At 45.3% G+C, this 15,691-nt stretch overlaps 1 protein-coding gene and 1 pseudogene across 1 annotated transcript; one reads left to right on the forward strand and one right to left on the reverse strand.

Moving 5' to 3' along the window:
- The first annotated feature begins 7,706 nt into the window (after positions 1-7,706).
- Positions 7,707-7,823, forward strand: LOC129409134 (5S ribosomal RNA; annotated as a pseudogene).
- Positions 7,824-8,573: 750 nt separating this feature from the next.
- Positions 8,574-12,388, reverse strand: LOC110164065 (trace amine-associated receptor 13c-like). Its single transcript, XM_020929081.2, has 2 exons — positions 12,201-12,388; positions 8,574-9,390 (listed from the first exon to the last, which is right to left on the reverse strand). The coding sequence occupies exons 1-2, from the start codon at positions 12,386-12,388 to the stop codon at positions 8,574-8,576; spliced, it is 1,005 nt and encodes a 334-aa protein (XP_020784740.2).
- Between the last annotated feature and the right edge of the window lie 3,303 nt (positions 12,389-15,691).

The following is a 15,691-nucleotide window of genomic DNA, read 5'->3' on the forward strand; positions in this document are numbered from 1 at the left end:
ACAAGTACAAGTACACAGTAGTAGAAAAATAGTGAAAGGTGAAGGTGATGGGCAGGATTGATCCACGGGAAGAACCAAAAAAGAAACCTTTGTTTGCCTAAATCATCCCGAGTTTGCAGAGAACATTTTGTATGAGAAGCGCCATCAGGCGGGCTCCCGTTTGTTAATGGAGAGGTGCAGAAGACAAACAGACTGAGCTGCACTTTCTTGTTCTTGTAACCACAAGAAGAGCAACATCACATCTTGGTCTCTTTGCAGTGGAAGGTGTTTCTTGATGAACGGTTGGTGACTTTTGCTTTGGTGTTGACTTTTTAAATTTGTAACCAAGGCTGAGTGAGGGATCATAATTTTCCTTTGTTGGCGTTCCACATACAAAATGTTCTCTGCAAACTCAGGATGATTTCTTAGGCAGTCAAATGTTTCCTTTTTGGTCCTTCCTGTGGATCAATACTGCCCATCACCTTCACCTTTCACTATTTTTCAATTCCGTTGGGAAGAGAAACAGTTTGAACAGAGGTTTGCAGTCACACACATCTGATTCACTTTTGCATTTATGGAGTTCGCAAACACATTTCTTGAGCTGTTTTCCGCTGTTAAAACATCCAACAACCACACAATTAATGATGTCCAAATCCCAAAACTAAAATATGACAATATCAGAACCAGAAACAAAAGTGATATGGTTAAAAAGACTTGAAAAGATCGACTTTGTCAATAGACACATCCCACTGGGAAAACAAACATGGAGGTTTGATGTTCACTTTTTTGGAAAATCTTTCCCAGTATGAATTGCACATTGACCAAAGTCCAAAGTTCGTGATACATGTATCCACTAAAAGAAGTTAAAGAAGTGACGTGCACGTGACAGGTAAAGGTGCATGAAGGGACGAGCACGTGACCGGTTGGACCGGTCATGTGGTTAAAACATTTTAGCATCATTACACTGAACACTTCACTGGTTTGACATGGGAACAGTTTGATGCTATAAAACATTTACACAACTATGATCCATTTATTAGAGCACAAAGATCGGCATCACAATGACACGTTCACAACGGTAAGAGGCATTTTATTCAATTAAATTTGAGCTCTTCAGCACAATACATATGATTCAGAAATCCCTTGGAGGGGGGTGGGGAGCTGCAGGCCGGAGGTCCCTGGATTAGACTCATACAAATAAAAAACAACACATTTATTGTGTTAAATGAATGTTTAAAGTGTCAGATAAAGTCCTTCCTTGTGTGTAAATGCTCTACATTTTGGATGGAGTATTCCTTTTGAGAGATTCTGTTTTACAACTCAGCACTACTTCCTGTATTTTTCATCTCAACTTTTCCCCCACAAACTGAAAAAAACTAAAACTCTGATAGTGATTTAGCACAGGTACTACCCCTCCAGAGCAAGTCACAATGAGACACACATGAAAATGTGCTATGTGCACTTTAATAATCCAACAAGTAAATGCATGAAATCAAACCAAAGCATGTGTTTAACAGAGACTGACAGCACCATCTAGTGGAAGCAGATACTCACTACACTTTAGTCAAGCACCTAAACTGTTAAAAAAAAATAAAATGAAATGAACACATTGAAACCACACCAGAACCTCAATGAAAAAAAAAATGTGTTGTATATCTGTACAAATCTGGACAGGGGAGTGTCTAAGGAACAAAAGGATGCTCCTCTTTTAATGGAAATGAAGAAAAGGTGACACTAGAGCAGCAACAGGTGAGTGTTGAGTGAATGAATAATGAACTGTAAAGTGCTTTGGGTATCTTGAAAGGCGCTATATAAATGCAATGATTAATTAATTAACATGAGACAAACCCTAAAACAGGACTGGTTTTACATGTGGAGGTCATTTCAAGTTTCTCCCTCTTGGTCTTTTTTGGCTTTTCCTCGAGTGCTGCTTTGGCTACAGTGATCATCACTACTGGGAGTATGAGGTCATTCCTGAACCCTACAGATGCACAGATTGTCCAGCTTCTCCAGGATGGTACATCTGGACGTGCTGTTGCAAGAAGATTGAATGTGTCTCCAGCACAATGTCCAGAACATGGAGGAGATTTCAGGAGACAGACAGTTCCTCTAGAAGAGCTGGACAGAGCTGTAGAAGGTCCTCAACTCATCAGCAGGATCCACATCTGCTCCTTTGTGCAGGAGGAACAGGCAGGACACTGGTGTGAATGTTTCTGCCCAAACAATCACAAACACACTTCATGAGGGTGACTTGAGAGCGTCACGTCCTGTAGTGGACCCTGAAACCCTGGAGGATGAAGGGATTGGTACAACTGAACAGCCCTCGCAATCATCTGACTTAAACCCAACCTTTGGCACATGATTTTTGGGTCCATCAGGCACCAGTGGCCAAATCTGAGCAGGTGCCACAGTGGTTGTTGTTTCCTTGGGCAGATATTTCTCTTGAATGTGGTGTGTGTGAGTGATGGTGGGGGTCGGAGGAGGTGATGGCACAAAGAAGAAGAATACACCAGTGTAGAGTCTCTGGGTGTGTGTTAGAGCTGTCTCACACTGATGCTCAATATTCTCAAACAAAACATTTGTTACAAATGTCACCAGCCATTTTGGACTCTTTCTGTTTATTTGAATAATAATGATCCACATGAGATGATTCTAAATCCATTTAACAAACAAATATTGAAATCAGAAGTGGTCTGTGCCCGGGACTCACAGACTTTTATCTTGGTCCTTTAAAGCTGCACTGTGTCATGTGGGCTTCTACCCTGTGTTTTTAAAGTTTCATTCATATGTTAATTTGCCCTGTAATGAATCCCTGTGTACAAATAACATGCTGTGTATGTTTTTGGACTTTGGAGTGTCAAGTGGGTTGGGATATGATGTCATATGGACTGTGAATGTATATGGGACAGATAAGGGGTGTGTCTCCAACCTTTAGCATATGCCAGTCTGTGATGGGACACATGTTGGGACAAAAGTGCTGTGTATGTTTCCATGAAGATGTTAACTCAACAGTTATGCTGGTATAAAAGGCACCCAGTTTTTCTGTGCATCAGTTGGGGAACGTCGACTGCGTTGTCGAGGGACGACCGACGCACAGAGAGACGCCGCGAAGGCAGAATCATGCTGAATCAACTTGAATCTTGAGACCTGTACCTGCCTGAACCAATAAAGAGACATGTCTGAGAACTGTTCTAACTCTCCAAGCCTCTTTCTTAAAGATCCTCTGTTCAGGCTGCCTCCAGGAGTCCTTTGAGAAGTTACTGACTGAGTACAGTAAAGACAGTGATGATGTTACACACACTTCAAGAACATGCAGTCATCATGATGGGTCTCAGTACAAAGCATGTTGAATCAGCCTGTCGTCCAGTGTCTGTCTGTGTCTGTGGTGAGAGAGAAGATCCCGTTTCTAAAGTTCACTCAGAAGTTTTTTTGTGTTTTTTACACTGACTTCATGATTTAGGTGATTTAACAACATCTGCACATTGGTCAGAGCACATTTTATTTTCACCATGTCTGTTTCACTTCATTTAATCATTTACAGTTTTCATCATTTATTGTCATTATCAGTAAACATCACATCTCCAGGAGCCTTCTGGAAAAGTAAACCTGATGTTCAGATGTTCAGATGTTCAGATGTAGAGTACAGTCTTACATCTTCTGTTAAAACTAAATCAAACAGTGACACAGGAGTCAGGACATTCTGGTGCAAATCCAAGGTGCCACAGCTGGGCTCGACATTAACGGTTGTCCGCTGGCCCGGGGCAACTAAAACTTTTGTCCGGGCAAGTACTCTCCTCTGTGAAAATAAAGCGACACAAATCTAGTCCCCCAGTAATAATAACTATTCATTTGGTTGATAAACAAAGCGACGGGTTGTCAATTCATAACGCATTTTTTTCATTTCCGTGAAAGGAACAGATAAGTCCAACCTTTTGGACGGCCACGAAAAACGGCCGCGGTGACAAGTTCTCACTTCATGCGCGCTGCTGTGCGCGTCACAGTCAATGTTTTGTCTTTCCCCCTGACTGTAGGCATCTTAAATAAAACAGACGTAGTATTACGCTGCCTCCTGCTCCACAATCTTTGCCCAGTCAATCAAAAATGTCTCTTAGTGCGAACCGCGCCACTCCACCCCTTTTTTCTGTCTCTCATTCTACCGTCACATGTCACATATGAAAAGCGAACTCACGGCTAAACCCAACTCCAAAAATTTGCCATATATTTATCAAGCCTACTCACTAATCTCAGTAATTAGTTCAAATGCATAGGTTATTATTATAGCCCGTGCTTTTGGGAATAACATTCACTGGGGCGGTACCGGGGCGTCTCCAAGCGATCCGTGCGCTCTGTGAGCGGGGCGTGTGTCACCGGAGGACCACGCGGCGCGTGACATTAAACCCGCTTCTCTACTTCAGTCCTCATGGAGCCCTGTACGTGCACACTCCCACATCGTACTGAGATCCATTCATAGAGAACAGTCCTGCCTGTGCGCCTCCAGTGCGTCGCTCCAGTGCCACGCGTGTAAATCCCGTGTTTTCTTAACCCATTACGCAGCGACGAGAAGCGCGAACAAGGACCTAAATTTAAGCAGTCCAAACTAACTCCACAGTAGAGGGCCGAGATATGTAGTAGTTTTCTTCATAAGTGCGCAAAGGGTATAGTTACAATTTATGTTTTTATGCAAATTAATGGCCAATATTATTAAGAAAATACTTTTCAGTCATTGAATAACTTTATATATATGTTCATTCATATTTTAAAACAGAGTAGGCTACTATACACGGTTCAGGTATAACTCCAAATGCGCACGCAAATAAACGCACAGCTGATTGTCACGAAGACTGACCTGCGCTTAAGTTTCGCTTTTGTTTCTCGTTTTCTGCACTTTATATAAAAGGCAGCGCATGGAGCATGTGCTCTTACTTTGATGAATAACTTTACGCTTTTACTACGCGGAGGAGGACGGAGGAGAATTATGGAGAACTTTACGCAGATTCATTTGGATACATCTTTACTTACTTACATCTTATATATTTACCAATGAGGAGCAGGGTTTTTGCGGAGTTTTGGTTCATATTATGTTTGGCTTAAATTTGACGCGGACACTGCAGGCTGTGACTGGATGTGGATTTATTATTACGCACTTTGGCTTTGAGACTCTATAAACGCCCCGCACTGGAGACTGGGTGCTTTCGGGTGGATACAAGTTTCACGCTGCACCTTGTTTTTTCAGCTCTTCTGTTTTACCGGTAAAAGACACACTGCACTTAATTTGGACACATGTAGGACATGCTCAACATGTTAAACATGAGCGCTGTTTGTGCAGTACATTTGCGCAGAGCGCAGTACTGACGCGTGAACACCTGCACTACTGATACATTGAAGTGAAATTAAAGTGTGTGTTGGCTCTTTGACGCTCATTATTACCAGTTTTTTAGTACTTACCAGTACTTACCGAAACAGAGTTTCGATACCCAACGCTATCTGCGCAGACTATAGGCTCGTGCAATTCCAGTTCTATGGTGTACTGGCACTAAAATATTTGAAATGTGCAAGTGAAAGTCGGTTTCTTAACCTGTGGGCGAGGGTCCAAGGGAAGGACTTATAAGGCTATATATTTGTGAAGCTCATGAAGCCAAAATTTACTTTAAACATACAGAAAGTAAATCAGAAGTAATGCAAAGTAGTGTAACTCCATTACATATGTGGGGCAATACTGCATTACAAAATGTTACACTGCAAAAGGCAATATGTATCACAGTTTCAGATTAATTTACTCATTGGTCCCAGATGACAGCAACCAGGACTATAGATGTTCTGTCATATTTATCTATAATCACATTAGTTCTAGTTGTCACCTGCCCATATGGGTCTGACAACCTGAGACACGTTGAGGCACTCTTAGATCTCTGAGTGGATACAAGAGAGAACAATTTAATGAGAAGACCAATGATAATCATTTTCATCTCGTATACATACATATTTGGACACACTTTTTCATGTATGCTTCTTTTTTTCCCTCCATATTTACACTGTGGAGTGTAGTATGAAATGATTTAAACTTGTTTTATAGATTTAAGATTCTGCCCCTCTCTCTCAAACCATTTAGTCACTGTGGTCATGTTATGTTGGTATTCATATGAATTAAAAAGTTTTTATATGCCTGTGCTAGAGTTCTAGTCACGACTGCATTAATTGAGGCCAAGACCTGTCTGAGACCTCAGGGTCCTGAGACCAGGACAAGACCAAGACCTCTGAGGGTCAACACCAAGACCACGGCCCATCGAGACCAAATCATGACCATCTTTGTAATTTTTGACATTTATTTGTATTTTACAGTTATTTTGGCACATTTATAACAATATTTTTAGAAATCTATCTCCATTTTATCTGATAAATGTTAATTTAAGATTAAATTAAGACAAGCAAACTGTACTGCACTGAACACTGCCCTTTTTTGGACTCTCACTCACAGTTTGAGAACCCTTTCTTTAAGAAAACTTCCATTGGTATTTTACACAAAACTGCTTCAAAGTGAATAAAGTGGGTAGGATTTTTAAACCCGTTTTGTTTCTAACTGGCGTTACATTCACTTACTGGTTTTGCAGTGGGATTTACCACATTTACCAAACGCATGTCGTGACAAACATTAGTATTATTTTTCTAATCTGTGGGCATTGAAGAGGGAGCCCGTTTGTGCTATATGCAGGGAGGAGCGAGAGCGCGAAAAGAAGGAGCATGACGTGAGGCAGATGGGCAGGTAGAATGTTTTAAAAAGTTTATCCTGCCCTGTGATACATTCTGGTACGAGAGGGTACACGCTGTTGCGGACAAGGCACGCGCGCTGGGGGCGCTCCACACAAACGCACAGGCTGCAGCGAGACACCCCGCACGCCCCCGCACACCGGTACAAGTTTATTGCTGAGAGCAGTGGCCGTAATGAAATATGATTGCACCTGTCTAAAGTCAGACCTCGAGTCCGAGACAAGACCGAGTCCAAACGCCTTCAAGACCGAGTCCAAACGTGGTCGAGTCCTAGACGAGACCAATAACTCGCGTAACCTCGCGAAACCACAGCCGTGCGTCAACTCAAAGGCCGTACACGCACAGCTCTGGCTCTGTGTTTCTCAATGAGAAAGACGATCAAACTTGACTGGGCGCGTTTAGCCGCTTGTATCAGGTCTACAGTTAAACTAACAGCTGAACACACTTGTATTTACCTTCTGTACAGGCTGACCATGGCAAAAGCCACGATTTAAAAAGTAAATTTTAAAGCTCTTATTAACAGTCTTTCTGGACCTGGGCCCTTTTACATGACACAGATCTGCCCCAGGAGCACGTTGTCCTGACGGTAAAGGCACAAATACAACCAAAGATTCATGCTCTGTGTATTTTGATGGGGATACGCGTAGAGTGTCAAAAAATAGGATGGATCCTATTTTCTGAAATCTACGCGTGCAGGACGCGTTGCTCCATACGTGCGTCTAGCACCTGCAGTGAAGCCGTCCTCATTCACTTTCCATGCATTCTAAAAGTTAAACGTCAAAAAGTTGCAGTTTTTACACTCGCATAGAGCGAAATGTACGTGCAGTCAAGCCAGGCCCTAACAGCTGAACAGACTTGTATTCACCTTCTGTACAGGCTGACCAGGGCAAACGCGAGGATTTCAAAAGCAAATTTTAAAGCACTAATTAACAGTATTTCTGGACATGGGCTCTTTCACACGACACTGTGGCCATACCGGCTTGTAAAAGCCTAATCCTATCAGATCTCAGAAGCTAAGCAGGCTGGGCCTGGGTAGTACTTGGATGAGAGACCGCTAGGAATTCCAGGTGCCACAGTGGGGCGCCAGTGTCCATTGTGTCCTTAGGCAAGACACTTCACCCACATTGCCTAGTATGAAAGAGGTATGAGCGTGAGTGATGGTGGTGGTCGGAGGGACCGATGGCTCAGATTGGCAGCCTCGCTTCCGTCAGTCTGCCCCAGGGCAGCTGTGGCTACAGTAGTAGTTTACCACCACTGAGTGTGGAGTGACTGAATAATGAACTGTAAAGCGCTTTGGGTATCTTGAAAGGCGCTATATAAATGCTATCAATCAATCAATCGACACAGATCTGCCCCAGGAGCATGTTGTGCTGAGCCAGGCCCTAAAAAACGGTCTAGAGTACTACGACACTAGCCTGTGCACATATTTAAAAATATATAATTAAGTGAGCACCATTTTGTTTTTCCGGGCAATTACGTCTGGGTGTCGGGCAAGTAGAAAATTATAGCCACTTGCCCGGTCAAGTACTTGTAAATGCTTAATGTCAAGCCCTGCACAGTACTACTCAGCTATGATTTATTGATTTATTCAATCTTTTACCAGGTAAGTCAGTTGAGAACACCTTAAACCTCCACCACGAACAACACACAGTCATGTTGTGATTGTGGCTTTACAACGGAGCTCAGGGACACTCTGTTCATGATGGACTAGGGGCCCTCAGGAGCCCTGAGCCCATGATGGAGCTGGGGCCCTTGGGGCCCTGAGCCCATGATGGAGCTGGGGCCCTTGGGGCCCTGAGCCCATGATGGAGCTGGGGCCCTTGGGGCCCTCAGGGAGCCTGAATGACCCTAAATTCATGGCAGGCGTCTACGCGGAAGATGCGCAGCGTGACGATGAGGAGCACAGCTTTGCGGAACCAGGGGTAGAAGAGCGCGTAGACCAGAGGGTTGAGGCAGGAGTTGAAGTAGACGAGGAAGACGAGGAAGGAGGCGACGGGGCTGTTGAGCAGATCTCCACCCACCAGACTGAAGCACTGATACGGCGTGAAGCACAGCAGGAAGATCCCCACCAGCACGCCCAGGCTGCTCGCCGCCTTCAGCCGTGGCCTCCGCGCACCGCGCACTGACACCTGCGCCACCACTTGCACGCGCATGGCCCGGGCCTGGGACAGCGCCACCACCAGGACCACCAGGTTAATGATAAGGATGAGGCCCACGGGTAAGATGAAGCCCACGAACGTGTCCACAACCGCAAACACGAAATCTAAGACCAGCAGACACTCCCCGGCGCAGGTGTGCGTGCGCTCCGGGTACAGCAGGTTGTCTTTGAGGATGAGCGCGCAGTAGAGCAAAGAGAAGGCCCACGAGCACGCCACGCCCACAGACACACGCCGCATGGTCACGCGCTGAGTGTAGTGCAGCGGGTCGCAGATGGCCACGTAGCGGTCCACGGAGATGAGTACCATGTCTATGACTGAGGCTGACACGGACACGTACGCCACGTACAGGTAGAGGGCGCACATGACCTCCCCCAGCAGCCAGCAGCCCGACTCACGCAGCATCTCCCCCGGCATGAGCACCAGCCCCACCAGCAGGTCCGAGACGGCCAGAGACAGAAGCAGCAGGTTAGTGGGCGTGTGAAGCTGCCTGTGGACACAAAGGCCAGGGGTCAGAGGGGTCAGGGGGGTCGGGGGGTCATAGGGGTCAAGGATATCTGTGTCACATCATCCCCAGTCTCCCCCGTCCTGAGTGTCATGTACACAATGCACTGTGCATCCACGAGAACATGAGTATTTAGTCTAGAGACCATTAGTATTTCGAGTATTTAGAGTATAGAAGTCAAGTATTTAGAGTATTTAGTGTATAGATGAGTATCTAGAGTACAGATCCGACTTTAACTTATTTGTCTTGTGTCTGTTTCAGGACTTCTCTCTCTGTCACAGAACAGAATAAGTGAAAAGAAAAGTTTCATTTCAGATGCTCTTTCTCTGTCTGCACGACGTTTGGCTCAAAGAAATGTGTAAATGTTCACAATCACAAAGCCAAACAATGCAGCGCACGTGGGAACTATTCACGTGGACATCTGAAGTATTTCACATCTCCATCATGTGAGCTGTAGGACCCCCTCTGTTACTATGATGACCTCACAGTCTACACTTCTCCTCACAGTCTACTCTTCTCCTCCCCGTCTTCTCTTCTTCTCACAGTCTACTCTTCTCCTCACAGTCTATTCTCCTTCTCAGTCTACTCTTCTCCTCACCTCACAGTCTACTCTTCTCACAGTCTACTCTTCTCCTCACAGTCTATTCTCCTTCTCAGTCTACTCTTCTCCTCACCTCACAGTCTACTCTTCTCACAGTCTACTCTTCTCCTCACAGTCTACTCTCCTTCTCAGTCTACTCTTCTCCTCACAGTGTGGAAAGAACCTGCACTAAACATTGGCATACCAGACTCTTCTTGCTCTTGTTTTGTCATTCACATCAAAGTAAGTTCACAGACACAGTTCATAAGTGACATTCAAACTCCAGAAAAGTCTTTGTGCCACCACAGTCTGAACAAAATCGACAGGAAACAGCCCGCAGATACCGTGGCTTCAGTTCAAATGGTGGATGGAGTTTTGATGAGACTCATTTGCATATAGGTGAGTTTCATTGTTGACAAAAAATGCTGGGAATTATTTTGGTCGGCGGCAAGAAACACTCATTCAACATGACGGACTGAGCGAGAAAGCACGTAAAGGTTATTGATTCCGGTTATTTATCCACTCTAACGGCAGAGGACCCAAGACCATTTGACCAGAAATTGGTCATAAGCAACAATGGAGCCAAATCACCCTTTTCAACCCCGACAAAAGGTGGACCAAATCACCAACTACCTGGACAAATATTCACTTCGGCGATATCCACAATGACTTGGTGGAAACTCCTGGGCCATTCACAGCAGAAAAGATGAAAACCTCCAAGAGTCTCGATGTGTTGTTGAACTTGTTGGAGTCCACGGTTTATTAGAATCTTCTACGTTTGCTCTGCGGATGTTTGAAAGTCGTTTAATTCACCGTTAGCGGTTCTTTTCACTCAGAATACGAAAAAGACATTTTCCTTCTTCCGTGCTTCTATTTGTGCATCCGATAATGCAGCAGGAATTTACCATTATCAGGGATAAATACGCGAAGCTATGCACTGTGTTTGACGCTACCGTGTTTCTTGCCTCCGACCAAAATATTTCTCAGCATGCAACGTGGGCTTTTAATAACAATGACGTCAGCTGAAACTCGCGTATAGAGTTGTGTGTATTTGTGATCTAACACTGGTCCTGCAGACTACTTCAAAACACTAATCACAGAGTTGAATTGATTTAACCGTTTCACTCATTGGGCCTATTTTACACTTATTTATGAGTATTTCAACACAGGCCCTTTGAGTCCAAGTAACATCACTTCTCTGTAGGAAATAGGACTACAGGAAATAGGACTACTTGAGCACATTGAACACACTGACACATCTCATTTGTAAAACGACACGAACCAGCTCAAACTTCTCACACAAGCCAAGTTTTCCCTGCACAAGTCGCTTCAGTGGATGTAAATAATATGTTTTTTTTGCAGTGAGGCTTATGCATTGGAGAAACATGACACTGGAACGGCATTATGATGGTGACATGACTACATATGAAAATAAAACATATGCACAAAAATAATATACAATAAAAAGAACATGTGCATGATCTAAAGGGAAAGTCTCCCTCTGCTGGAACAGGACTAAAGACATTCTCCGCACAGAGTAGCGCCAGGCCTAAACCAGGTCTATAACAGGACTATTCCAGGTCTAATCTAGGACTAAACCAGGTCTATGAATGTGGACTACATCCAAAAAGTGGAGGAGCACAGAGCGAGAAACACTGCTTCAGCTCAAAAACACTCAAAAAGAGAGGAGCAGAGAGCAGAGAAGGAGAGACAGAGCAGAGGAGGAGAGACAGAGCAGAGGAGGAGAGACAGAGCAGAGGAGGAGAGACAGAGCAGAGGAGGAGAGACAGACGGAGCAGAGGAGAGGAGAAGAGGAGAGACAGACAGTGGAGAAGAGCAGGGGAGGATAGACAGAGCAGAGGAGGAGAGACAGAGCAGAGGAGGAGAGACAGAGCAGAGGAGGAGAGACAGACGGAGCAGAGGAGAGGAGCAGAGGAGAAGAGGAGAGACAGACAGTGGAGAAGAGCAGGGGAGGATAGACAGAGCAGAGGAGGAGAGGAGCAGAGGAGGAGAGACAGAGCAGAGGGAGGAGAAGGAGAGGAGAGACAGCAGAGGACAAGAGACACATGAGCGGAGTAGAGGAAGAGAGACAGAGCAGAGGATGACAGGAGGAGAGACAGACAGATGAGAAGAGTAGATTAGAGGACCAGAGGAGCAGAGGAGTAAAGACAGACAGAGGAGAAGAGCGGAGGAGGAGAAGAGCAGAGGAGCATGCCTGAAGTGAGCCACAGCGGTGATGACGAGCAGGTTGAGGGTCACAGTGAGGGGGGGCACGGTGCAGAGCAGGGCCAGGCGCAGCAGGGTGGCGCTGGGGGAGAGCAGAGGCTGAGGGCACGACTGGTTCAGCTCCGGGAAGCACAGGGCGGGGGGCCCGGGGGGGTCTGGGGGGCCCGGGGCATCCATGTGGCTCCTCTACTGTCTCTGCGCTCCAGGGTCTGACGGCGCACACCGGCCCAGCTGGAGTTATACCTGTGCACAGGTCGCTCCCGACACTCCCGAGACACATGCACACTCCCACCTCTAAACACCTCCTCCTCTTCATCCCCCTCCTCATCTTCCTCACAGAAACACCCCCTCCTCCTCCTCCTCCTCCTCACAGAGACATTTCTTTCACTGTTTGTTTTGTTTGAGTACATATGTATCTGTTCAATACATTTTTATATCAGATGCATTAACTTGAATTTTTGGCCTTGCTGTTTACTTCTGCTTGACCGGGCCCTGGTTTATTTTAACATTGAGAGACAGAATATCAAAAAGAAAATCCAGAAAATCACATCATAGAAAATATATTCATTGACTTCCATTTCATTGTGTGTAATAAGTGTTTGATCCCCAACCAACCATTAAGAGTTCTGCTCCACAGACCAGTTAGACTCTCCTAATCAACTCGTCACCTGAATTAGACTCCTGTTTGAACAAGTCACCTGTAGAAAAGACACCAGTCCAGAGAATTAGTCAATCAGACTCAAACTGTCCGACATGAGAAAGACCAAAGATCTGTCAAAGGACATCAGGAACAAGACTGTCGATCTGCTCAAGGCTGTAAAGGGCTACAAAACTATAAGCAAGAAGCTGGTGCTAAGGAAACAACTGTTCAAAAGAAAATACAAAACTGACCATCAGTGGACCTTGGTCTGAGGCTTCATACAAGATCTCACCTCGTGGGGTTTCAGTGGTCATGAGAACAGTGAGAAATCAGCCTAGAACTACATGGGAGGAGCTAGTCAGGGATCTCAAGGAGCTGGGACCACAGTCACTAAGAAAACCCGTGGTAACACCTGCAGTGTTCAAAGGTTCTCCTGCTCAATAAATGCAGCCTGCCTGAAGTTTGCCAATGAACACCTGAAGGGTTTAGAGAGGGATTGGGAGAAGGTGCTGTGACGTTGTCCTTTGCCAAGGGCATCAATGGGAGGATGGGCAGAACCATGTACCGTTAAAATCCTTAGTGACAACCTCCTTGCCTCCATCAGGAAACTGAAAATGGGTGGTGGATGGGTTTTTCAACACGAAAATGACCCAAAACATTGAACCAAGGCAACGAAGGAGTGACTCAAGAAGAAGCACATGAAGGTCCTGGACTGGCCCAAACCTCCAGACCTTCACCCTGTAGAAACCCTATGGAGGGAGATGAAGCTCCAAGTTGCTGAGTGTCCACCACAAAACCTTCATGATTTAGAAATGATCTGCAAAGAAGTGTTCACCAAAACTTCTGATGTGTGACAAACCTGATCATCAACTACAAGAAATGTCTGACCTCTTTTTTGGCTAGAAAGTGCAACTACTTATTTCACTCAAAGAAATGCAAATGAGTTCATATTTTTTCTGGATTTTTTTGATGTTCTATCTCTCAATGTTAAAATAAACCTACCATTAAAATTATACACTCTTCCTTTCTTTGTCAGTGGGCAAACCTACAAAATCAGCAAGGATCAAATACTTATTTCCTCCACTGTATAAATGGACACAGCTTAAATTTCCAAATATGGTCCCTGGTTGCAGATTAGTTTCTATAACTGCAGCATCGATGAGCTTCATTTGCCTGGAGCCAAACACTGTGGGTGACATCACACTCCCTTAGTCCACTTCTATTACACAGAGTGTGAGTGCTGATGAGGCCAACAGCAAAGAAACTGTTTGGGGTCTGTACCCTCCTACCTGCAGGGGAGGGGCTTCTGCTGCAGGGGAGGGGCTTCTGCTGTAGGGGAGGGGCTTCTGCTCCAGAGAAGGGGCTCACATAATCCGTGCCCAGGGTGAGAAGGGTCAGCAGTGATGGACCTGCAGTGATGGAGTGTTGGAGGCGTGCAGGTTCTGGAGAGATGAAAGCTGCAGCCCTTCACCTTCTCAGCATAATTTCCCTTGTAGATCAGTGAAGTTTGTCTAAGTCTAAGTAAGTCAGCAGAGCCATAGTGCTGTGCTACAGTCTGAGTGTGTGTCTGTGGCCCCGGTGAGGATGGACTGAGTGCTGGCTGTGTAGAAGCGTACCATCATGTGGGCTGGAGCTTGGCTTTCATCAGCTGCCCTCCACAGTCCATCCTCTGCTGGACCTCCTGGACATGCGGTGGAACAGAAGCACACAGGCCTGTAGTGATCAGGGCTTTTTGGGGACAGGAACACGCACTAGTCATGCAAGATTTAGACTTAGATAAACTTTATTGATCCACAAGGGAAACTACATGGACACAGCAGCTCACACATAACTAAATTAAAGAATAACACAAGTAAAAATATAAATAGTAATAATCAATTCAAAATAATAAATAGCAAAAATAGCTAGAGACTTTAGTCAAATAAGGTCAAACAATTATCAAAATGTATATTAAATGAATTCTAGAAATAAAGTAATAAAATATATCTCAGCTTTATAGAAGAAGCTGTAAGGAAAAACAGAAAAGATGATATGATGATTGACAGGACACAGGGATATCTGTTACATAAGGGTGAGCTGTTGTACAGCTGTAGGGAGTATTATCTGTCTCTCTATAGTCTGGTGCAGTGGGGGAGCAGGAGTGTTCATGATGGAGAGCAGTTTGTCCAGTGTCCTCATGTCTCCAGCTCACAATGAAAAACTTGAGCTTTCTCAGGAAGTAGAGTCTGCTCCTGCTCTTCTTGTACACAACTTTACTATTGTCCTTTTCTACTCTTACACACACAAACTTCACATAAACTTTAACAGTGTTCATAAGACACTGAGCCAAAGGGGACAGTTCGTTGTCCCTCGTGGTGCAGGTGGAGTACACATCTGCCTTTCAGAACTGTATTGTATCTGTGCAAAACGCAGAGGTTAGATTATGGCGGTCAGTCTCTGCCAACATATGCTCTATGTCCTCTGTGTGTGTCCTGTGTGTGTCCTGTGTGTGTCCTGTGTGTGTGCTCATGTTGAAGATCTGGGCCCCTGGATGAGCCAGTGAGGGCCCCTCTGCAGAAAGAGCCTGGTGTCCTCCCAGAGCAGCTCACTGACGTGTGTGTTGGTGGTAAACAGCCTGTTTGTGCACAGGGTGATAATTGGCCCCAGGGCTGTTTACACCTCTGTTAGTTATGATGCAAGTGTCTCACCTCCCTGCTGCAGGGGCCCTGGATGCCACCTCTCCTCTCCCTCTTCTCTCCCTCCCTCTTCCTTCCTCTCCCTCTCCTCTCCCTCTCCACTCTTCCTCTCCTTCTCTCCTCTCCTCTCCTCTCTTCCTCTCCTTCTCTCCTCTCCTCTCCTCT

The sequence above is a fragment of the Boleophthalmus pectinirostris genome, unplaced genomic scaffold (genome assembly GCF_026225935.1).
Source record: "Boleophthalmus pectinirostris isolate CB_2022bp ecotype Guang Dong unplaced genomic scaffold, ASM2622593v1 HiC_scaffold_1, whole genome shotgun sequence".
NCBI lineage: Eukaryota > Metazoa > Chordata > Actinopteri > Gobiiformes > Gobiidae > Boleophthalmus > Boleophthalmus pectinirostris.

What these genes read in the sequence shown, in the direction of transcription:
- LOC110164065 (XM_020929081.2), bottom strand. Translation starts at nt 12,388, where the DNA reads ATGGATGCCCCGGGCCCCCCAGACCCCCCCGGGCCCCCCGCCCTGTGC. An exon ending in ACCGCTGTGGCTCACTTCAG is followed by an intron (nt 9,391 to 12,200) that starts GCATGCTCCTCT and finishes TTGTGTCCACAG; the next exon opens with GCAGCTTCACACGCCCACTA.